The following is a 25540-nucleotide window of genomic DNA, read 5'->3' on the forward strand; positions in this document are numbered from 1 at the left end:
GATGTTTGGCAAGGCCAACATTTAGTTTGAGATGAGTTAGGAGAAGCACTTGAGCACCAAAAGCCCAGACCAGGAGACTAGGAGAAAAAGCTTTGCATAATCCTCCTGCTGGCATCTGAGGTGACTGAAAAACCTCTGTCAGGGGGAGAATTCAGAGCTGAAGGCTGCTTTGCAGAAGGCAGGTCATTGTCCCTCCAAGGACTGGTAGGCTTAGTGTGCTCTTGGGTTGCAGGAAGGATTACTTCATCACAAGCCTCTTGGTACTTGGAGATTCTCTGGCAGCAGATACCACATGGTTGTTGCCTTGCTCATGCTGTAGCAAAGTAATTAGCAGCTTTTTTTTTAAATGTGAATGAGCACTGGGCTCACAGGGAGCCCTGCTCTGTCATGGAAGCAGGAGCTGGCACTGTAAGTGCAGAAGACTCTGATCTTCACTTTCTGCAGGCAAATTCAAGTCCAGCATGATGCTGAGCCCCAAGAGAGTCCCGTGACTTCAGTAAGGAGCTCTGTGAACTCATCATGGCACAGGGTGAAATACATTGTTTATCTCTACAGTACTAAAACTTAGCTTGTTGACTTCACAGCATATTTCCTCTATTATTCAACATCCTATTGCAGTTCTCCAAATGAAATCAAATGCTGGCATGTGGCTCCCAGTAGGATGGCTGGTCTTGTTTGCTTTGGAAGGATGGTGGAATGGGGCATTCTTACTCCAAGAATGCTGGATGCATTTGTCCAGCTTTGATGATGAAATGATCTATTTATGCAAAACTACCCGTAGGGCACTTGGGCAGTAGCATGTTACTTATGTTCATGCTTCTTAAACAGTATTTTTAATGGTGACCTAAAAAGACATTTTAACTCCCACCTGTAGATCCAAAAATGCAGTGCTTTCAGATTGAAACCAGTGGCAGTGGCAAGCAAATCACACAGCATTACTTTCTGTATTAGTTATCTCTGCAGCATTACCAACAACGAATCTGGATGTAAAAATAGCTGGTGACTGTTTGTATCATCTGTCTGTTACTTGACACCGCATGGTTATTCCAATACGTGTGTTTGCCTCTTCCCTACCAGGAGCTCCGCTTGGCTTCCCCTTGCCTGATAACTATTTAAATACATTTTACTAACTTTGGATTCCTTGCTCACTTTGCTTCACCTGGCTGTACAGGTCTGTGAGGGCTTACGGGTTAGCTCCTCCACTTTATTATTCTACGAATTATTCAGTGGTTGTTTCTATTAAACACCATGTTCAGAAGAAGAATCTGAAACACACAAATAATGGGATGTGCTAATAGTAAGCAGGCTGCTGTAAAGTGTTCTGGGGCTCTGACTTAAGGGAAGAAAGAAAGAAAGCACAGCCCTACACTGTCCATGATAAGGAAGCTGGAGCACAGAAGGTAAGGGGGAAGTGCATGTGTGTTTTTCAAGCAGAGAAGTAGTGAAGAATGGAGGTGTCAGAGCTTGGGATTCTGTGATGCTATGGGAATGTATGTGAACTCAAGGATGGTGTTTATTTGATCAGACGAGAGAAGTCAAACAGCACTTATATATTTTTTTCAGTAATTAGAGGTGTAAAGTCCTTCTATTTTGTCCAGCATTTTCTGCCCTGGAAAATGCAGGACTGTCTCTCAAAGTCTGTGTGTGAAAAGAGACACACGTACAGACTTGTATGTAGTGATTACTTTTTGTTACACATATAATTATTTGTTAAAGGGACGTGATCTTTTCAAAAAACACTATATTTATGTGAAGCTCCTGGGCACTGTGCTGCAAGCAACTTTAGGCAAATATACAGTGATTTCATCTTCCAGGTGATTACTGCCTACAGATAAGATACTCAAAAAAACTTCAGTGATTTGTATCGGTGGTTGAAGCCATTTTTCTTACTCTTTCTGGAAAAATAGGAAGAGAATAATTTCAGTATCTTATGGACAACAATTAGTATAATACAAAGCATGAAGAAATAAAATAGTTCAAATACCATGGCATTGCTAAGAGGCCCCGATAAATGACTGTGACTATGACTTGTATCCAATTTTAATCACTGGAAAATTTTTTAAATGGCATAAGCTTTTCTGAGTCCAGTTGTTGCAGAACTTCTTAATCTGCCATCCCAGAAAACTGCATTTTATTAACCTAGCTGCAGAACTCAGCAGCAACAGAAGAAAATAAATAATTAAAATTGAGCTCAAGAAGCAAAACGACTCATGTTTTTTTAAATGGCCTGGGAAGAACCAATCCTATTTCTGAATAAGGAAAAGTTTTTCAGCAGCAAGCCAAAGCTACTGATTCACACTGACTTTGTACAGTATCAGCTAGAGGGTTCTTCATACTCCTCTGCCATTGCTGTGAGGGAGACTGTGAAGAGAGAACAGTGAGAAGAGAAAAAGAGAAATAAGGAGAAATAAGCTTTCTAGACAGGTTTAGAGTCCACAGTTCTTCTCCTTCTTCAAGGAAATGACCATGTAAAAAGTAAATACCCTTGGCTAAATGCTTGAATGATAAGGCCTGTGGAAAATACTAGCAAATAAAAGAGTCCCAGTATATTGGAGCCCCAAAATAACTGAATTTCTCCAGCCTTCCGTGCTTGTCACTAGCAAGGTGTTTATATATATATATATTCACAACTTAGTTCCAAAGAAGTTGTAACAGGCACTCATAAGTGAACTTTAAGGCTTTAGCTGGGTGAAGGTATGAAGGTGTCATTGCATCCCTGCAAAGCAAATCAAAAGCACATGGAAATGTCACTCTATATCCTCTTATTCCTACCTGCTGCTCTGAAATGTTTGTTTTGGCTGTTCTTGCATTACTAGAGGTGTGCAAAAGGCCCATGAAAATGTAAATCCCTCCAAGACTAGGAAAAAAGCTGATTAATTCCTATGAGCCAAGCTGGGAGAAAATACCACTTCTCTGTATCAGTCTTTCCTCTCTTTAGTCTAGCTGAGTTTACACATACAGAAAGTTGCTGACAGAGGCAAATTCTGTAAGTGTTTTTTAGTTGCAAGCTTCACTGTGCTGGCTTGTCTGCAGCTGGGGTGCCAGGTCACACAGAGCTGTGTCTGCTCTAAGTGTGTGGGTGAGTCCATTGCTTTTGTGCATTGCTTGAGGTAGTTTGGGGACCAGCAGCCTGAGCCAGCTGAGAGGTGTGTGGGGAAAGGGAATACAGTGAGGGCTGCATGTGTGCACTGACAGGAGAACTTTACCCTTGAGAAAAGGTTGTACCTCTTCAGTCAAGCCTGCATATGTTTTTGGGTGGGTCAGTGATTGCTTAACACAAATGCCTAAAGATGTGTGTGTGTGTGTATATATATATATATACACACACATATATATATATACATACCCACACACATATTTGCACATGTGTATTAAGCTTGCTGTTTCACAACTATCGTTCTACTTCTCAGATTTTTATGACTTTCATATGTATATAGTCAGGGAGACTGTCACCAAGACTCCTGTTCCTTAGCAGCCCCAGAGAAGCTGAGGCAGCATTGAAGCCATAAAAGGACAACCCTTCCCCATAAGTAAGGTTTCCCTCTCTCTTGGGTTTCCCTGCCAAAAGTTTCTTTTTGGACAAATATAAAAAGCAGTTACTTAATTTTAGTCCAGGGATTCTTTATCATCCATCTCCTGTACTTGCAAATAATGACATACAAGAAGGCATGAGCTAATAATGATTAATCTAAATCATATCATAACTGTCAAACCAACCTTTTTATGACCCAAACATGTCAAATAATGTTGCATCTTTATTTTCAGTCTCTTGCACAGCTGCATCTTATAGCTACACCTGGGATGTTGGTGCTTTCCCCATTACCTACACACTATGTCTGAGGCTCTTTTGGGGATCGTGATGGGCTATGACACTCAGGTACATGAAGGACACCTAACTCATACTTTCCATGTGGAAAAGATAAATATGAAAATCCCGCAATTTTTGGAAAAGTCTCTAAAAGAAAATGTGGTTAACACTTGACTACACCTTGAGATGCAGAGTCAGCAGACAGCAGTATCTGGCAATTTGCAAGTAGTGCAAATCCTGTCTCAGATGTACCTCTATTACCTTTACCTGGATCAGACATAACCTGTTAAAACTTAGCGTCAGCTTGGCTTGCCTGTCAGCTTCATTATAGACCCTTCTACATTCTGAACACTTCTGTTGGCTTCTGACCTGCTAAGATGTGTTATTTGTGTCCCTGTCCCCATCCTTTGCATGTTGCAAAGCATAGGGAAAAATTGTGCAGAAATCAGAGTAAGTGCCCAGGTCTGCTTGCGATGTTGCTGCAGAAGCAGCAGCATGTTCAGAGGGAACCAAACTCTGCAAGCTGCATCCAGGATTTGTGCTGGGGCAGAGGGGCAGCATTCCTGATCATGATATTGCTGTTCATAACATTGTGTTGACTGATGTGCTGTGAAGTAGTGACATTAGGAATTGGATCATTTCTCCAAAACTGAGAAATTTTTCTTTGAGCTACAGGAGTTGTGACCAGGCCTGTTGGTTGAATGAAGCCATAGAGAAGTAGGTAGAATTGCCACTTGGGTTGTGTGGGAGAACTGAAGAGAAGGGCTGATGAAGAAGCGACTGGAAGGTCACTGGGATGTGGCTGATGCTATTGCCTGCCTGCAGGTTTCTTTAGAGGGCCTGAGGGATCTGGAGAAGCACCATGATGACAGCATCACTGATGCTGCTGTGGGACTGATTCAGCCTGAATCATTGGGGTCTCTCTTAGGGAATAACTATAGACTTTTCCATATAGCCTTTGTAGGGTAATCACAAGAAATGCCTTAACATATTTGCTAACTGTAGAAGAATTAAGAGGTGCCTTGGAGACACACTATTAAATCATAACAATAAATCAATATCTGAACAGGATGGGAGAATATTCAAATCTTTATTTGAATAAATGTTAAAAACAACCTTAGTGAAGAGGTAACTGAAACAGGAATGTCTGTTATCATCACAAATGGTTGAGGAGCAGTTTGTCATCAGAGAAAAGATGTTATGCAAGTGAATGGTTGTGTGCTTCAGTCATATGCTCTGGCACATGTACTTCAATCCTGTCACACTGCTTGCTCTCTTAACTGCACTTGAAAGAACTACCTAGATATCAGTAAGAAATAGCTCTGTTCCTGCAGCCTAAGACAGAAAGCTTTGAAAACCAAAGAGTCTGTCTTCTTTTCCTATATATCGTAGGTAGACATACCTATTTGTATTTTGTGACATAAGATTGCTATTTCAGGATATTGCGTGTACCTAAATCCCATACAATTCTCTAGGTAATAAAAACCCTTAGAACTTGAAACAATTTTGAACCCACCACCTAAAAATGGCTTGAATTCTTTTTTTTATAGAAAACAGATTCAGAAAAATCCTGCTCAAACCCTGGAAATATTCTTTATCTAAGGATAAATAGCCACGAGATGTTCATGTGCAGTATTACTGGGGAGCTGTATAAATATCTCAGTATATAATGACCGACCTAGTTACAGACAGTGGCCTTTTCCAGTCAGACATTTCATGCCAAGAAATAAACTGTTTGGGTTCAGTGGCTCAAATGTCATTTGTCTGTACTGACTTCAGCTCATGGGAGAAGCACCATCTCTTTGCCTTGTGATTCTCATAGACTTGTGCTATGTGTTGAGTGCTGCACCTGCCCCTTGCTGTGCCAGTCATGTGCTCTGTGTCTTAGACTTACTCCATCATCTCTGCATGTTACTGACTCTTCAGACCAGTGGATAGGGCTCAGGTAATTAAAGGAGTGAACAGGAGCTGCAAGAAAGCCTCAGTCCAGATACAACTTTTTCTGAGGGACATCTCCTTCTTCCAGACTTAACAGGACTCTTGGCAGGATGGGGCATTTGGAGGACATTGGGAAAGGCAGTCCAGAGACCAGCTGGAAATAACTGTTGGGTCTCTGCCATTGATCCAGAAAGGGAAAGGTAGAGAGACTTGCCATGATTCTCCATAGCTGTCACAAGCTCCCTCTGTTCCTCCCAATTTTCTTCATGTGAGGTCTTCACCTTGCAGTACTTAAAGTTTTGCAACCTGAGCTGACCTGGAAGAGGTTCAGATCCTTTGAGCAGGATACATAACACAAGGTCATTAACTAGGTACACTCCCTCCTTGCATTCTTGTTTCTACCAGGTTGCATCCCTGGTTCCAGCTCCCATGGCAAAAGATGCACCAGCTTCTGTAGAGCTCACTGGGAAAAAAAGGTTCCAGCTGTCTTTTCTCCAGAAAAAGATGGTTTGGTTAAACCAATAAAATTATGATCATGTGCATTTTAGTGGCATATCCCCTAGAAAGATAACTGGAACTTTTTTTTTGTTTTGTTTTGTTTTGGTCATTTGGAATATTTACATACGGAAATTTCAAAAGAAGATCACATTCTCTGTTGCAATACCATCAGAGTGTTGTTTGATATAGAGAATAAAATGAAAAATTTCATTTATTTTTCATGGTCTATAATGTAACAATAGTGAAATAACCTGAAATTAAAAGGTATTTTAAAAATTTTGAATGAAATTTTGAAATTTATAGTGTAGTCGTTCTTCAGAATCCTTATTCCATATGAAATGTCCAAAACAATCTAAATAAGAATATATATCCATCACACACACAAATACATTTCCGAAATACTACAGTGTCCATAGGATAGCAATTCAGATTGCCAGCCAGCTCTGCTGGTCCAATCTGGGACTACACAAAACGTCTACCACACCACTCTGAAGTCCAGCAATTCTAGTGAATATTGCAGAAAACAGCAAAATTATTTATCCTGAATGCACTGCTGTTGCCAGTGGTGAGTGACACAGGTTAGAAAATCAGAATTGTCTGGAAGAGATGATTTGGTGGCATAGCAATGTGGTATTGGCTCCAAACCCCTCTCCTTTACATATCTGTCTGAATGCCACATGAGGGTGAGGTTTGGCTCTTCAGTGATGCTGGATTTCAATGTCCTGTGGTTGCAGCTACTTATGTAGCCTTCTGGATGGGACACCTGTGTCAGCTTAGGAAGTAGATGTATTTAGTCACCAATTCTGTTCGCAGTTATTCTACTGACGTCAGTAAAATTACTCTAGATTTATATTTGTGTAACTGAGAACAGAAGCTGGCCTAAAGTCAGGGACGGTCTCTCCTCTGGCCCAGAACAAGCTGTTCAAGAGACAATTGCTGGACCAGAACCTCAAAGGAAATGGATCCCAGTCTATAATGGTTCTAATAACATAGTTCTTTCACCTTGCAGTGTAATGATCAAAGTACTGGAAGTGCTGAGGACACTTTTTGCTATGCTAATAATTTCTGTCAGTGCTTGAGATCTTCAGCTTAAGCTGGACAGCCCTAGGTCCCCACCCTCCATCAGCTGGAGCAGGTATTTATACTTGTGCAAATTTCCTTGGCCTAAGCAGGATAATTCACTTTGGCTGCCCTTTATGACCAAAAAAGCAAAGAGGAAAGTGACCTTGTTGGATGAGGTAAATGGAGGCTTGTTCTAATAGCTCTCAGCTCATGACCATCTTAACCCATAAATTCTTGTCAAACTGGGGAAATATGGCTGGAGCCCCACTGTCCCTCTTGCCAGGCAGCTTCCCTCTTTGGTGAGAGTGTTGTGATCCTCCCTCCCATTCAGGTGCCCTGAGGGCTGCTCAAAGAAGCAGTGAGCCTGGAGCTTCTCAAGCAAGAGGGCAGATCAGAGGGAGAATTTGTCTTGATGCAGCCCAATATGAGCAGCCCACACAGTTTTGGCAGTACAAGCAGCCCAACACAAGGGAAGTTTACCTATTCTACATCAGAACCTAGAGAGATCTTTGCATTCTTTTTGACATCCTCCTGGCTCTTGTCTCTGATGAGGGTTAAAAGAGTGCCCTTTACCTCCTTGACACTTTTATGTCTGGTTCCTAAGTTTTCCTTGTTTCCTATAGGGGCAGTGTAATCATTGAGCAACAGCAGCTCACTCAGAAGCCCTTGATATACTGCTTGCTGCTGCCACATTTGACTCTCTGGTGGTACCCAAGAGAGCTTACTGAGCCAGTCCTGCTTGGGCTAGCAAGGAGCTTCCACTGGATGGGAGCATTGTCTCACCTATAGCATAAGAGGCCTGTTTCCATCCAGTCTTCTAATCTGGTTATAAATTCCCATGAGTGCCATGAACAAAACATGCACCTATGCAAAAAATTAATCCCTTAGATAGGGATTCTCCTAGTTCCTATGGTAAGAATCCCTAATTATTTGTCACGATGGGCTCTTGGAAGCCCAAAGCAGCAATGTCAGTGTGTATGTGAGCAGAGCATGCAGCTGTATAAACCTCAGTCAGCAGTCAGCACAGGGCTCTGAGTTTTGGGCTGGAACTGTGGATGGATTCCATACAGAGAGCACTACATGAAGAAAAGGCCCCCAAAGATTTATAAAATCTAAACCTTCCTTTCCTCTCTCTTATTTTCTCATCATCAAGGGGAATGCAGTACTGCTGACTTCAGACCGTAATGCAGCTCCCAAAGGCTCTGCCAGAATACCACTGGGATGTCTCATAGCACAACGTTTCAGCCAAATACCAGCCCAGGGGGATGGGGGAACCAATGGACCCTTTATATATTGCAGCAGCAGTGATGTCACATATTCTAGCCAAGTTTGCTGCTTTGCCCAGCTCCTGTCCAGTGAAAAAAGTTGACATTCAATCTGTGCCAGGCCAGGAATAGAGTCTGTAATTTAACCTCCTCATTGCAACTTGCTAGTCACTTAAGAGAGCCACTGGAAAAAAAAATCTCCTATTTAAAAGAGAGGGGAGATTGGTTTCTGAGTAAGCTCCTCAAAATCTGTACATTCATGCAAGCTTTTTCTGTAGCTTGTATCAGATGATTCCTACTGCAAAAACCTTGGATGTTTCTCAGTGTAACACAAGCAGTTCCAAATGCCTACTGTTGCTCTCCTCTGTCTTATAAATAACCTAAAATCAGGCACCCTTAAAATTTTTAGCTAGCTGAATCCTCACCTGACCTTGTGAGATTCTACTTGGAGTACTGTATCCAGTTCTGGGCTCCCCAACAGAACAAGGACATGGAGCTGTCGGAGCAGCCATGAAGGACCATGAAGAAGATCAGAGGGCTGGAGCACCTCTTCCATAAAGACAGACTGAGAGAGCTGGGGCTGTTCAGCCTGGAGGAGGTTGAACAAGTAGCAGCAGAACACTATAGAGATCTTCCAGTATCTGAAGTGGAGCCTACAGGAAAGCTGCTGGGGAGTTTTTCACAAGGGCATGCAGTGTGATAGGACAAGGGGGAAACAGTTTCAAGTTGAAAAAGTGTAGATTTAAATCAGATGTAAGGAAGAAATTATTTTCTATGAGCACAGTAAGGCACTGAAACAGGTTGCTCAGAGTAGCTGTGGGTGCCCCCTCCCTGAAAGTGTTCAAGGCCAGGTTGGATGGGGGTGCAGTAACCTGACCTAGAGGAAGGGGTGCCTGTTGATGGATGGGGGTTTGAACTAGATGGTCTTTAAGGTCTCTTCCAACCCAAACCATTCCATAATTCTATGAAACATTGCACCTTGCTTGCTGGCTGCCATATTTGCCCCAAAATTAAAGAAATGGGGCTTTACCAGGTTATTAAATGAGCCATGAACAGCTTTTTTGCCCAAAATTCAGAAGTTGCCATAGTACCTATACAATACAGTCCTGGTGTTTCAAATCCAGTCCTGGTATTTATCTGCAGCTTGAACACTTAGTGTATATACAGCCTTCCACAGCTTGAAACATTACACTGCCAAAGTACTAGTAGCATGGCCAGGAGAGACAAGAATCTTCACAGGGGTTTAAGAACAGTAACAGTCACTATTCTTTTTTAATCAGTGACGCTGAGTTGTTTTTGTAACAGTGACTCCATCTAGGAAAATAATTTCTGAGGTTACATCATGATCCCCATGTTTATTGTTACACTACACACTTTTCAGCAAATGTTCTCAGTTTACAAGGGACAAAATGTTTCTTCAAACCTCTGTTTATGATATCTGAAAGCCAAGCTTCCTCCTAGTTCAGGCACCACCAGTAAACAGTGGTAAACACTGTGCCACTGGAATTTAGTCAACAGCCCTGTTGATGAGTGAGCCAGAACATAATCACAGTCTCCTACAGGTCTGTTGGCTTTGCTTAGTTAAAAGTACACGGGAGCAGTAAAACTGTAATTTATATCTCTGGGTAAAGAGATATACATCTCTATACATCTGAGAACACATCTCTGCAATGAGGATGCCCTTTTACACCTGGATGGAACCAGGCATAGCAGACCACAGAAAACTTGGATTGATACAGGCTTGCCCTAATTTAACACTGACAGCTGTCCTTTCTCAGATTAGTGTAGGAGACCATCCCAATGTGTGAGCCCTTCTTGCTGCCTTTACTGGTATATTTTGAATTGCACAGGCTGACACAAAAGTTTCCCTAAAGGACACCCTTACCTCAGGATAACCTAGTGTATTTACACCTATGTGCTATTTGCATTACCTCAGGCCCAGGCAGTTCTGTTAGGAAACTGATACATTTTTGCAGAGATTAAAAACCTAGCCTGTAGCTCAGTAAAAGGACAGAAGCTGTACTTATTCACTATGGATCAAGTTGCCTTTAGCATCTCCTGGCAGGTTCATGCATGGAAGCAAAAAAGATGTTTTGATTACTGCCCCTTGTAATCCCAACTGTCCATCTTTCTTCTCCTTTACAAGAGGGACAGTGAAAATGATGGACTTTCAAACCTTAGCAGTATTAGTTCCCTGCCCACCAGATTTGTGTCTGTCGATAATAACTGGCAGTAGCAAGTCATACACATGGGGTGAATGCACACGTTTTCCTCTGCAGTCCCTTTGAAAGAGTGTAGGAAAGAGCAAGGATGTAACAGCAGCAGAGAAGTTATGAAATACAACCCCACTTTTTAGTCTGGAGATGGAACTCAGCCTTTGCAATACACAGATAGCCAGGAAACCATTGCTCACTCAGCTCTTAGTCCACTCCAGTTCTACCAGAGAGTCCTGAAGGTTTTATTAGGTGTTTGTTGGGAACCTGACTGCACTCCACAAGCTACCAAACCCTCAAGGTTGTTATCACACTGGAATGCATACCTATCTCTTTTGATTAGAAATCCCATAAATCACTCCTTACATGGTTGTAAAATCTGAATGGAAAAACAAATAAATGTGTAAATAAAATCAGTGCAAAACAATCTTCAGATCACGCAAACAAAAAAATGTCTTTGTTTTCAAATTGTAGGGTTCACTTCAGGTCAAAAAATGCTGAAGCTTGGAAACATCCCGGGACGCTACTTCTGTCAAATTGACATCACAGGACTGTTTCTTCTTTCTTACTAGAGATGGTGAAAAATTAAGCCAAATACAAGCATGAGAATGAGTTCTAACGATGGGAAGCAAAATTGCATGGCAGGTATGTACCTGTTCTTCCCACTCATATAATGGGTCAGAATCAAAACCAAGAGACAGATGGCCTTTGATTTGTCTTATATTTTTTTTCCAGTTGCATTATACACAAAAATGTATGTGGGGTGGGGCAAGTGAAACTCACTTTTGAAAAATCTTGGTAAAAGGTAAACTGGATAAGCTCTATTAAGTTCATTTTATGTCTGATGTAAATCTGTTGTAGTTCTGCATAAGTCACCGGAATTGTATGGCTGAATTCACTGTGATATTTTTAGATAAAAAATAGGTTGGCTGAGGGTTTTTTTAATAGAAAAGGAAGATGAGGAGTGTTTCCATTTGAAGAAACAACAGAAACTAAAAAAACTCAATGGATGAAATCCAGTTCTTCTGACTTTTTATGCTTTGACCAGCCCTGAATCATCACAGGGAATAACATGCCCTTTCCGAGAGTCTCTCTGAATGGGCCAAAATGGAAAAATGGATTTAGACAGCTGGAGGAGCTGAAATCTGGATCTGGATTTCATTGCTCAGATCTACAGTGGATTCAGGCTTGACATGGTGGCAGCTTCCATCTCTATGTAAGTTGGAAGCTGCTATATATGTGAGCTGTGGTGTTTCAGCTCACCACAAGGTGATGATACAGTTGTACTAAGAAATGGAGATACAGATCAGACTTTCCTCAAGGAGTCTAAAACCTCAAGGAATCTAAAAGGACTTTACTTTTAGATAACTCATTAATATGCTTTTAAACTGACTCTCGCTGCAGTTCAGTCAATACCCTGCTCAAGCCCTTGAATGTGAGAACAAGTATCTAAAGAATTTAGACAATAAACTTTAAAAAGTTTTAGTGTGTGGATTTTAAGTACAGCCAAAAAGTCTGCTTTGCTTATACCTATTCCACCCAAAGATTCCCCCATCCTGTCTTCAGAGTGATGGGGAGTTAGACAAAATCCACGATGCTGTGGACCCTGACTGTGCATAGTAATCAGGGATTAATGGAAGGCTGTGACATTTTATAATTGTGTCGCAGGGGTTACCTTTTGCTCTTAGCAGTTCTGGAACTGAAAGCAAATGTTCCCTGTGCTCCTTTAGTGGTTCCACTGGAGTCCCCGAGGCACTCCTGCCTTCTGCTGGCTAAGCTGATATTAGCAGCCGCTGCTGGTTCAGTGTTTTCATCCAACAGTACCTGGGGCTGGGTGGCTTAAGGAACCTGCTGATGCACCTTTCTTTCCCTGTGGTGCCACTCTGCTTTCTCAAACAAGGGTTCTGCTTCGAATTGTCACAGCAAAACTCCATCTTGAATATAAGCAGATTCATCTCTATAGAGCTCGTTTTCCAGAGTCATGAGGAAAGAGATGAGAGAGCATAGAACCTTCTATAACAACTTTATTTTTCACAATTTATTTTAAATTGGAATTATAATGTTTCACAAAGTAAGTTTTATCAACTTTTCTTTCATTAAGTGTTTTTTCCCTTTTTATTACTAATTCTTGGCTAAAGATGGCTAACCTTCAAAGTTAAATACATACACAGCACTTGGAAGTGTTTATTGTTTGGAGGTATGGAAAGGAAACTACTTGAAATTTGGCTCTTATATCCTTGTTAAAGAGTCCAAGTGAAAAATCGGAGGTGAAAATACTTTTTTTTTTGATGTCACTTTCCAGCAATTAAACTATCTACCTTGGACTACTTGAGTTGACCAAAATAACAGTTATTTTTCATGTTGTTTATTGTGTTGCTAGTATCTTGTTTAGAATAGACGTAGGAGCAAATTAGTCAGTGACTGAAACAGCTGGAAAATGCTCCCTCTCTAATAGAGTTAATATAGGAAAATGATAATTTATAACTTTTGGCTTTGCAGAGAAGAATGTTTCCTTCAGCTGTTCTCTAAGATGAATCGACGTGGAGCAGCACTGTCTGGAGGAATTGCTTTGTGCTAGTGAACTGCCAACAGCTGGAACCACCCACCACTGCCTATTTAACACCTGAAACTATTCCTTTGGATCATTTATTCATGATTCCCAGGAACAATGCAGGGAAATAAGAAACATACAGAAGGACATAGTGATTCCTCAAGTATTGGGAGTCTACTGGATGATGCTGACAGAGAGGTGAGCAGTCTCACAGACCGGGCTTTCAAAAGTTTGTGTGTGGCAGAATTTGAAGATTCCTACAATGAACCAGATCTTTGCATTTCACCTGACTTTGCCCTCCAGTTCTCTGCTAAACTTCACCCAGGGACACTGAACCATACCATCAAGAAAAGTCATGTCTGTAGCAAGATAACACCAATAAACAATGAGCATACAATATGGGCTTCAACATTCCATGAGTTACCAAACTGTGCTTCAGAGGAGAAATGGGTTGCTAAAAATAATATCTTTGCCACAGAAAGCAAGAAGCTGAATTTGGCAGTCCCTGGTCCAAGGAACAATAAACATGTTTCAAAAGTGTCCTCATTAATTAAGACATTTGATAAGACTGTAGACCAAGGGTCAGGAGGCTCCTCGATAGCACTTAAACAGCCCACTAAGAATAACTTTCAAAAATGTAAATTAAATCATGGAAGCAATGTGGCTTGCTGGGATAACACGGACATTTTAAGCATCCACAAGGAACTTTCTGAATTTTCTGAGGCTAGTCAAGGTAGCCTCTGTCTCAGGGGAAAACAGGAGCCACATGAAAGACATAATAAGATAGACATGAATTATTGTGACTCTGATGGTTATTATCCTGTACTGATTGAGATGTCAAAAGTAGCCAAGTCGAATTTTTCCCGTTCATCTAAAAAGGCTTTTAGAAAGAGAAGTGTGAAAGTTAATGAGCCAGCAAAAAAAGGTAATTTTCTTCACAGTGAAAATAGTGCTTTTGAATCATGGAAGGTTCACCATAAAAAACTAACTGAAATTGAGAAGTTTGTTGATATAAAAACAAAAAAGGAAGGTCTTGCACACCTGGAGGAAGCACCATTTAGTAAAGGGTCACAAATACAAGAACAGAAATTCAAGATCACTGTTGCTAAGAAGCAGGAGAAAGATTTTCAGATGGAGCCAACTCCACCAGAAGCTACTTTCAGCATCCATCTCCCCCCTCTACACTTGCCTCAGGGCCCTCTCCCTTCAGAAATTCTTCCTCCCTCCCCCACCCCAAGGATCCACGGTCCTCCTCGGCCACCCCCTGTCCAACAGGCACTTTCTCTTCCACCCTCCACTCAGCAGGGTCATCCTCCAACACCTCCTACTCCTGAAGCCCCTCCTGTGCCACCACCCATAATACCAGATCAGCTTTCCCCCCTTGTCACGTCCCAAGCCTCTGTCTCACCCCAGTCTGTGTCCTACAGGATTGTTTCTCCCCCAGCCAAGTCACAGGCACCTAGCCCACCTCCACCAAGACCCCAGACAGCCTTAACCAAAGAGGAGACATCAAGTCCCCAACTGGGCATTACCTGTCCACCCTGGAGGAGACATAGGACTACAAAAGGGGCAGCAGAGAAGGGTCAGACTTCAAAGGAGAAGTTCAGAGCCAGCAATGAGATGGTTTCATTGTCTGAAAAGGCAACTGGTGCTGAAGCTGATCTGGTTGTATCTCCTCTAGCTAAACAGGTAAACTGCTCTGGATTGATCAGTCCCTCTTTCAACATCACTGAACTCTTAACACCCATCATTCAATCAAAACAGGAGGTAGACCCTGCAGAAAGTGAACTGATCCCACTGACACCTCCTCCCACTGAGAGCGAAGCAGCGAGAAACCATGAGGGGACAGTGTTTGGTGACTACAGGTCTCAGGACAGTTACAAATCAAGAGCATCGAGTCTGTTATTCAACTTGAAGGATGTGCGTAAACATGTTAAAAGCATTTATACCCCTTCTCCCTTGTTAAGGGCCTTGGAGGAGAAAAATAAAACTAGGGAAAATGCACAGGAGAGCACAAAAATTAATGCCTCACTCTCAGCACTACAACAAAAAAGTAACAAAACTGTTGCAGAGAAAGATGAATCGACTGATACAATCTCTGTATTGTCAGATGAAAAGGACAATAAAACTGCTTTAAATAGACATTTTACAGACAATTACCTGACTCTGAGTTCATCCCAGTCAACAGTGGACCTTTCGTTTCACCAAACTGGAGGTAACATACAGGATGATGATTCAAAACACAAAGATGTGGTTAAAAATACAAATGGTAATGAAAACTTCCCCTTGTTGAGCCATGAATCAAATGAAACTGATTTAAGGAGAAGTCTGCAGTATCCAGCACTGCAACCATTCAGTAGAGACAATGCAGATACAACAGCTGAGCAGCCTGCAGAAAATCCCAATGTCCAGGGTGAGGAAAATGACAGTCTGGTTGCTGATCAGAGTGAAGAGTCGGCCTTCAGAACACTCTCAGAGCAACTGTCACCTGCAGAAGATGTGCCTTACAGTGACATCCAAACCAGTATGGTGGAAACTGGCCATGAAGCACAAGGGAAAAGAAGCAGTAGCTCTTCGGAGGAATCTTTCCTCTCCACAGTAGAGCAGCCACTTCAGGAGGAGCCATTTCCACCAGTGCCTCTGATGAAGGAGGAAAACCTTCAGGAAACCCAGAGGACTAAAAGTGGAATGGATGCAGACAGTAAGGAAAACCACAAGGAGGGAGGGGAAGAGACTGGAAAACATGAACTGCAGTATTATGCTTGTATCAGGTCTGGTACTGGTGCAGCAGAGAAGAGGGATGGCAGGATTGCTGGGAATGAACAGAGGAGCTTGCTGGCAGAGCAGCTAAGGAGGGAGAAAAGGGAAGAGCCCAACAGCATGGATTCTGCTTCTGGAAGTGTAAAGGACATGTCCATTCCCAGGTGTGAGGAGCCGCAAACAACTCTGTCTTCAAGCTCAACTAAACCCAGTTTGTTTATGATTAAAGATAACACATTCAGGTCACCTCAGGTAATAAGGACTGTCAAGATGCCTCTGTTCAGGTCCTTTTCCCTGGATGATACAGTGAGCAGCAATTATAAGGAAATGGAAAGTAGGTTTGTACTCCCAGGAGAGAGCAACAAGCAGCGCCGAAATATGTTGCATGCCCAGGAGCCAGGCTGGTTGGCATTGAAGGGCAGAGGGCAGCAGAATGTGAGGGATGGATCAACTGAGAGAGGGAAAGTGGCCAGTGTACCTGGATCTACTTCAGGAACACTGGATCCCTATCTTTTGAAAGATACAGAGAACATTTCATTAGGGAAACAGATGGAAGAAGGTGAAGAGACTCATGCTTTGTTAAATGAAGTTGGGAAAAAGAATGAGGAAAGTGTCTGTGGAAGGAAAGAGAAGGCACAGACTAGGAAGGCAAGAGAGAGCTTAACACAGCCAAATTTAGGTCTGGAAAATGACCAAGCACAGAGCAACCTCAGCTGTCCTGTAGAAAGAAAGATTAATTACTTTAAGAATCACCATTTATCTAATCGCAGAGGTGGCTTTTGTACAAAAAAAATAATCACAAAAGAGACCATTTTCCCTGCCACTGGCTCCATGTCTGAGGACCACACATACTCTCCTGTATCCCATGAACCTTTAGAGGACATCCCCCAAATGGAATGTGCACCAGTTTTGTTAGACAACCTTGCATGCTCTGCGGCTGTAAATCCCAAACCAAGCAGCACAATGAACTCTATTTCTGCAAGTCCATCATCAGGCAAGCCAACAAGAGAAACAAAGGATGGTATAAGCCCTGCTGTGCTAAACATGGCACTAAAGAGCCAAGCTGGTATGTCTGCTGAAGAGAAAATTGATTCAGCACAGAGGAATCTGCCATCTGATTCTACAGGTGAAGATGAGAGACTGTACCCCAGGGGACTTGGGGAGGCAGCAGCAGGAAAGCCTCCTGCTGTGCCACCAAAAACAGAAAAAGCTCTGCGGCGGGCCAAAAAGCTGGCAAGCAGGAGAAAGAAAATACAAGAGAATCAGAAAAAACATCAGATTGAGCATATAGATGCTGTAGGGATAAGGTATTCCCAGTCGCAAGAGACACTAGCATCTCCCTTACCCTTGGAACATTCTCCTCTCCATCCTACCCCTCACTCAACTTTTACTGCCACAGAAACCAGTATAGGAAGACTCAGTAGTGCATCAGCAGCAAGCTCTTCACCCTCTTCAACCCAGCGAAAACTCCTCCAAGACCCTGACTCTGGCCAATACTATGTAGTTGATTTACCAGCTGAAGTTAATTTAAAGACATTTTATGACCCAGAAACTGGAAAATATGTTCAAGTCTCAGTCCCTTCTCTGGAAAAGAACTTATATCAGAACCCCTCTTTAGAAATTAATAATTCTCCCTATGCCTCCTACCCTAGAGTGCTGCCTTTACCAGCTTCACCTGTAGTAGTGTTAAAATCACCTTCCCAGCATTCGGAACCTAACTGGTTAATGCCAGCATTACCAGGAGAACCAGCAGAACTACCTGCAGATGGCCTGCAGGACTATGGTTATGCTGAAGCTGTGGATAACCAGCCCCCCTATATTGAACCAGCCTCTTACCCTTACAGTCAAGAAGCTGAAGAAACTCAAGTTCACTTACCAAAGGACTTAAGTCCAACCCCAAACACTAACCTAGTGTCTCTCACTGATTTAGATGATTTTGCTGCTGAAGGAGTATCTTGAAAACTAAAGTAACAAAATACGACAGGTAGTGTTTTTAAGAACCATTTGGATCGACACACACACACAAAAGTTTCTACAACACTTTTTGTCTGAATCCCCTTGTCATTTGGGTATAAAGGAAAATGAAAGCTGACCACGCTGAAAGATGTGAGGTTATGATCACTTTGAAGAAGTGTGAAACTGAGTAAGCACTAAAGTATTAGTGAGATGAAGGGGCAATGCCAGCTAAACCAGTAAATACAGCAGTATGAAGCTGCTGCTGCTGCTTCTGCTCTGTCATTGTGATGGCTGGTGTGGCCAAAGCAAGTATCCTTTTGCCCAGATGCACTGCATGATCTATGACTCAAAGCAAAGTCTATGAGACCATCCTGTCCCTCCTATGAGAACTGGGGAGATGAAGCATCTAGCGAAGGTTTCTCACTCACTGCTTTGAACTATATTGAGAAGTAGAAAGTGTGTAGGTACAAATATGTCATTAACCCAAGACTGATTTTTTGCACAAATTGATTGCCCAGATGTTATAGACAAGAAGATTGTATATTGGATGCACAGTTCAACAGCCATGTAAAAAAAACTTCAAAGAACCAGAATACAGTTGCAGCTGCTCTAGGCTTCTCATATACTTCTGCAATGTCCACTAATATGCTGCTGAATTCTTTGTATTTCTTTATAATCTCCAAATAAGTTTCCTTAGAGTTGAGCATTATTTGTAATGCAGTTTAGAACTTCATCTTGATAATTGGCCTGAAATATTTTATTAAGAAGTGAGGTTGAGTGAAATCCCGTAACAGTATTTAATGTTTTGTTAAGATGAGAACACCTTTGCTTTTTATAATTGGAGTGCTTTTTCAGTTTGTTTGGTTTACAGGCTCCCATGAAATACAGTGCTAACTGTTAAACCTGAAAAACATTATAGGTAATTTTGATCTTGTGAATTCTGTGATTAAAAAGAAAAAAATGAGAGACAAAATATACAAAATATTAATTTCTATAAAAGTGTTTCTTTGGATTATCACTTTTCTTTGAAAGACCTTTATCAAAATATCACTCATCCTTGCATAAGTTCCTTTTTTTTTCCATCATAGAATAATGAGAAAACATTGTTGAAAAGACAGAAAAATTGAATGTAATATGCCTGATTATAAATATCTCTATTTGGAGTATTGGTTTTCTTTTTCTCTGTCTCATTATCATGCTGTTTTCCCCAATTAAAAATGTAGAGAAGGAGCTCTAAGAAAGAAGTACACCTCTGGCTTTCAGCCTGATTCACATCTCAGGCTGTTTTTACAAGATTGTTTTCCTGGAAGCAACTCTTCAGTACTTGAAAAGAAAGGGAAGAATTGGGTCTTTTGCTAAAAAATAAAATGTGAAGATGGGAAACAGGCACTGCTCCACTCTCCCAGTTTTAGTATTTATGAAAGAGGTTTTCTTCAGTAAATTCTTCATTTCCCAGGACTGATGCTGCCCTCAGGACACCAACCAATACCTGGTGGTTTGGCTTCCTCTCTAACCTGAACTCAGCTCCCGGCCCTCCACCATCCCTGACAAACACCATGTGTTCAGAAGCTGTCCTGAATCCATCAGACAAGTCCTTTTTTCAGTGCTAATTGCTAAAACATTTCCCACAGAGAGGCTACAGAGACACTAAAGGCATTTTTTCGTTGATTTCAGCAAGATTGAGATTTGGCCTTCTGTGATCTTCTAAAATCTGTTTTATCTGTTATGCATTTTTGTCAAATATGACAGGGACAGTTGTAGCAGATGTGCAGTGTGGAAATGGAGAAGCTTGTGCTGGTTTGGTTTGGGGTTTGAGCACATTCACCCAAATGTCCATATTTGAACAACATTTATTTTCAGTCTCCATCCTTCAAATTTTTCAAATCCCTGAACTACCTGGGCTGGTCTGAGAGATGACCCTCCAAGCATCTCCTGAGATCTCTTGCAGCCTGAATTATTTTATTATCCTATTCTGTAAACATTAACATTTTTTAACCAATTTTCACTAGAAACTCAAAAAAATGTAGTCCCCCTGGGAAAGGACTACTTTTGAAAGAAAAAAAAAAAAATTGAAAACTAAGAGTGTTTCAGGAACAAAGATCAGTTTTCAAATTGTTAAATTTAAGGAAGTGTCACCTATTATGAATATTTTTCCTTATTTGGGGTCACAAATGCTTTTCTAAACTGACATAGTGCTACTGGTATTGCACTTCTCTGTTGCTCTCCCTCTATACAATATAATGTCTACCAGGTATGAAGCACAATGTCATCTACATGTTAAAATATAAATAAACAGATGTATTTAAAATTTCCATAATATATTTAGACATAACCTATGCAATCTGAAAGACTACCAGAGTGTACAAGCCATTATTTTTGTTTGATGTTACAAATTTAAACACCTCTAAGAGCCACAAGTAAAGAAGTAGGCAAGTTTTCAGAGAACAGCATAAAAGCATGGTTTGCAAGGGAGCACTGTGGGTACAAAGTATCTGTGCACAGCTAGAAAAGAAACAGTCATTTGATAAGCAGAATATACAGCTGAATTTTAAAAAATCCTTTTTGCTTGGTTAGCTGTCATTTGTTTTGTAGCTGTACACACTTCTGCACCTTTTTTTTTTTTTTTTTTTTTTTTTTTTTTTGAGGTTCTTAAACTCTTACCATGGAGAATGAGATCCTCCAATATACTACTTAGAGGTATGCAAGGAAATCAGTGTATTTTTCACTCTGCTGTGAAGGCAAACTGGAATGTGGACATCTGAAAAGGAGAGAGTCCTAACTTGGATACCTATTACATTTTAAGCAGGACTTCTTTATTTTGGAGAATACTGTTTACTAGCTTAAAAGCTGCATTCACAGCAGACCATGTCTCTAAGCATACCTATGTCCCAGAGGGAATTTTGAACTAGAGAATTTGGAGCAACAAAACTGGGAAGTTTTGAAAACAAATATTAAAGTGGTTCTCATCATGTATCTGGAGCTTTCCCTAGAGCACTTATCCACAGGGAGTGAATGATGTTATAAAAGTGCTGCCAATACCAGCCTGGTATTGACTCCATTTGAGTGTGAATCTATCACCAAACCTGTCTCTGGCCTAGACTATGTTCTTGGCCAATGTCTTGCTAAGTCAGGGGAATGTCTATGTACAAACACGCATGTGCATACACATAAACAATCCTACATATCTATATCTATCTATTGGTATATTACAAATATATTTTATATCTATTCATAGATAGATAAATAGATATTATATATGTGTAGATAGATATGTATACATATATAATATACCTATAAAACTGCCATTTGCATATCAGTATAAGACAGCAGTAATATCTGTGGTCATGAACACAAAATGTGTTAAAAGGAAGCCAAATGACAACCTTTCAAATAACAAATATTTTTCCTTCCTTTCTCTTTTTTGTTTGTGCTTGTTGTTTGATTGGGTTTTTTTCCACATTGCTACTGTGGAAAACCCACAAGGCTGAGGTCCGTACTAGGAAAAAATTACAGAGAATTGACCTTTTTCTTTTGGGACAGGGAGACTATGGGAAATGTGCAATAGTCATTAAAGCAGCTGTAGGAGAGCACTGTTTCATGATGTTAATGTAATGACAGTGACATTAAATCATAGGTTGAAGAGGTGTTGAGCCAAGCTAAGCTGAATTCTGCCTTTGCCAGCAGCTGGTGGTTGGGACTAAAGAACACAACAGGCTCTGCATTCACAGAAGCACAGCAGCCTTAAGGGAAGAGGGAACCATAGCTTTCACTGCTCCCTTCTCCTGAAAATGGTCTTTTTTTTTTTTTTTTTTTTTTTTTTTTTTGCATGTTGCATTTCTGGGTTCTCTGAGGTTCATTTGTTGCAATAGTTCTTCCTTGGCAGATATGAATACAGCCAAACATGGCTTACTTAGCCTTTGGCTCTTGGGCCAGAACAGCCTCCCGTAGACCCTCCTTCTGGGGCAACTTTAATACCTCCCAGCCCAGTTATCACATGACAGACTTGTAAGGCCATCCCACAGCCATGGTTCTATCCCAAGAGTTTGAATTTTGTCATGCAAGATGCTGGGTTTGTTTTAGAGGGTGCAGTTTAAATGAAATGGCCTACATGTGTGGATTTTTATCTACTTCTTGGGTGTTCAGTGCCTTCCTGAGTCATCTGTTCAAGAAAATGCACATCATCATCACAGTCCACCAATGTAACTATATTTGCAAATACATAATTATTTATTAATTAATAAACAAAATCAATGAGACTCATTTACAATACTGGAATGATTTCTAGACAACCTTTTCATTGTAATTATGTCTCTCTCACTGTAACTTTATCTCCAGTTACGATGGCAGAAAAAGTTGACAACATGGAAGCATCTGTGTGCATGTATGTGGTACACAGTTTAAATATCTAGATGATTGGATACAGGGCATCTGCTCCCTTCCTCCCCCTCATAAAGAGAGGGAGCAGGAGGCTGGAGAGAAAAAACTTTAGCCCAGGACTCTTGCAGTCATTCCCCTCCCTGCTGTACAAGGGCAGCAGTCTGGGCAGACACCCTGGGGGTGTGATGCCAGCATCCAGTCCAGCAGCACTGGAAGAGAATCACCACCTTGCCACCACCCAGAAGACATCAGGAATTTCTCATTCGCTGTGCCCTGTCCACTTGAGGGAAGTTAGCAGGTTACCAGGTACTTGATATAACTTGCTAACCAGTGCTGCAGACTGTATGTACTCTCCAAAGTCTTGTGAGTGATGGTTTTACATTTCTCTTGGTTGGAAAAGACCTCTGAGATCATTGAGTCCAACCCTTGAAACACAGCAGAACCTCTTCTCAGTGAGATTTTGGCTCAGTTCTGGTCTAGACTAGCAATTTAAATCTGCTCTTCTTTGATGCCTGACTATCCAAGCAGTCCTTGCTGACAGTGAAAGTGTAGTTTGGGTACAACATAAAGGTTGGCTAGCTATGTTTTTACTAGAAATACATTGACAGATTTGCATATCTGTATTTTGTGATATACTCTGTTCCTTTGCAGAGTAAATAATGAACTCCAAGGCTGATCCTCTATCTCACTCCCAAGCAGCATCAAAAGCTGGCAAAAGTGTACGTGATGGGTTAGATGGGCTCTAGTGAATTTCTACAAATGTGTAATTTGGAGCAAGTGGTGTACATCAGTCATTTTTATTAAGGAAACTCTGCTTCAGAGCCTGATAAGAGATGAAAAGAACACTTGAGTAAATTGAACTTCAGTGTGGGGTTGGGTTTTTTTTTTTTTGTGAAATGTTCATTATAAAAACAGAGGTCAATGATTAATTTATTTTGCCTTTAGGGTGATTATTCTGGTTTTAGGGTGATCTTACACTGACCACTGTCCTCCAGTATTAAAGATAATATTGTAATTATTGGTTTTAAATGGGTAGAGAATGACTGAAAATGACCTGTGGTCTTTCCTTTTTTCTTTTTTATATTCTCAAGGTTTTCATTATGCTGATTTTTTTACATTAAATACTCAGGTCCTTAGTACTCTTTGGCCAATTAGAGACTTGTTTCTAATTGCTCTTGAACATACTTAGAAAGCAGCATTTCAATAGTGCAGAAGAGAAATCATTTATGTCCCAGTTGCCTAGAGCTCTGTGTTTTAAAGTGGATTTAACTCAAGCCTTTGGGAAAAAAAGGCTAGAAAATAAGCTCTTTCCCACATGGAATTCCATATCAAATAAATCAGGATCCAGGGTACTTTGCAAGGAGATGGGGAAGACTTTGTGAGAAACAGACACAACCTCAAAAATCCTTCTAGTGATAGAAAGAAGCTGAACTCTAACAGAAAGTAAAAAAGCTGGAGACATGCTTTGAAAAGCCAAGGCTTGTTGAAGTCAAGCTGCCTGCCAGGGTAACTCTGCTTGGACTCCCTTGTCCTCGAGCTCCCCAGTGTGTTCACACTCCTGCATTCAGTGTCAGAGCCTCATCTTCTCACAACTGCCCTTCCAGCTGCTTAGAGCTGGCTTAGGGTATGGTAACATTCAGAGAACACAGAAAGGCTCCCTCTGTTTTTTTGCTGTGCCAGAAATGCCAGTGTTGTCACCAGCAACATGAAGCATCCTGGGTGAGCTACAGTGGCCTTCTTCAGGATCTTCTTTACACTGACAGGCCACAGATGGCAGACAGATTCCGAGACAAACAGCAATCCCTCTTTCTATTCCCAGCACTGGTAAGCTGCAGAGGATGTGAACTGGATCTGTCCCAAGAGAGATCGTTTCTTCAGTTGCACTGAAATTCCTGAAAGTCTGTTGGCAGAATCAGTTTTTGTGGGTGAGAGCAGCTTCCCTGGATCAAGTATCCTGAGACTGTGTCACTTCCCAAGGAATATGGATGGAAATATTTCAATATTATTCTGTGCCAAAACTGGCTGTGGTTTTTTGAAGTCTCAAACAGAAAAAGTCAGAAAGAGATTTAAAAAAGCTATATTACGTTATTGTTGCTAACACATCCATACATGGATGTATGCCTAGATAGAGATATATTGAGATACGCCCACATGTCAATATGAAATTATAGATATAGTAGTAGTGCTCAACAGAAGTGTCTGGACATGATTTACAGAGTGCCCTTGAGCTGTCCTTTGCATCTCCCACCTGTTGGTTCACGTATCCTGTTATTTGCAGGGTCTGCCCCACAGGAGCTCCATTTTCCCCTGGGCTTCACATGTGCTCTGGCATGTTCCACTACCCTGGGAAGATGAATGATCACCTCTTTCCATATTCTTGCCTTTGCTTAATACTCCCCCTTCATGAAACCACAGCATTATCAACCCAAGACAACAAACACTTCTCTTGGCAACAGGATCATTCCCAACAGTCCAACCCAGCAACATAACTTACCCTACCACTAATCCTAATAGCATTTAACTTCTTACCTTAGCAACCAGATGAGCCCTAACATAAACCAAACAGGATCAAATACCAGCTGAATTACTGGCCCAAAAACCTACTGACACAGCCAAGTCACCTGAGTGCATCTTAGCAGGAGTTTTCCAATAAAAGAGGTTCTCTGCTGGGGGACCCAAAAAAAAAAAAAAAAAAAAAAAAAAAAAAAAAAAAAAAAAAACAAACGGAAAAAGAAAAGGCTGGAAAATTTGGAAAACTGAAAAATTATTGATAAGTACTCATTTGCTTACATGTATATATACATGTATATATAAGTAAACAGTTCTAGGCCTTTTCCTTTGGATTTAAATAACTTTTCAAAGAAATTACTAGTTTAAAAACATTTATGAAGCTGAAACTAAAGCAAAAGTTTTCAACTATCTCAAAATATTTCCAGTATTCCAAGTTGGTTTTTCTTTGTGGTTGGGCAGTTGTTGGGCTGAACATTGTTTTTTGAATGTTTGTTTTTTGGGTTGTTCTTTTTGTTTGTCCAGGTTGGAATGAGGAAGATATTTCATCATCACCAAAATGGCTGTGTGGCCATGGCTGTGAGGGACAAGCAGTTTCTGATTC

The 25540-nt window shown here is 41.0% G+C and overlaps 1 protein-coding gene across 7 annotated transcripts; it reads left to right on the forward strand.

Moving 5' to 3' along the window:
- The first annotated feature begins 1081 nt into the window (after positions 1 to 1081).
- On the forward strand, positions 1082 to 25103 carry C6H10orf71 (chromosome 6 C10orf71 homolog). Of its 7 annotated transcripts, none has more exons than XM_030453335.1 (4): positions 1082 to 1400; positions 5835 to 6071; positions 11259 to 11429; positions 13284 to 25103. In XM_030453335.1, the coding sequence occupies exon 4, from the start codon at positions 13453 to 13455 to the stop codon at positions 18052 to 18054; it is 4602 nt and encodes a 1533-aa protein (XP_030309195.1). In that variant the 5' UTR covers positions 1082 to 1400; positions 5835 to 6071; positions 11259 to 11429; positions 13284 to 13452; the 3' UTR covers positions 18055 to 25103. The 7 variants fall into 7 exon arrangements, with proteins under 7 accessions (XP_030309195.1, XP_030309194.1, XP_030309193.1 ...); XM_030453334.1 differs by lacking the exon at positions 5835 to 6071 and adding an exon at positions 7254 to 7379; XM_030453338.1 differs by lacking the exon at positions 1082 to 1400 and adding an exon at positions 1411 to 3079.
- The last annotated feature ends 437 nt before the right edge of the window (positions 25104 to 25540 follow it).

This window comes from Calypte anna, chromosome 6 (assembly GCF_003957555.1).
Source record: "Calypte anna isolate BGI_N300 chromosome 6, bCalAnn1_v1.p, whole genome shotgun sequence".
Classification (NCBI taxonomy): Eukaryota; Metazoa; Chordata; class Aves; order Apodiformes; family Trochilidae; genus Calypte; species Calypte anna.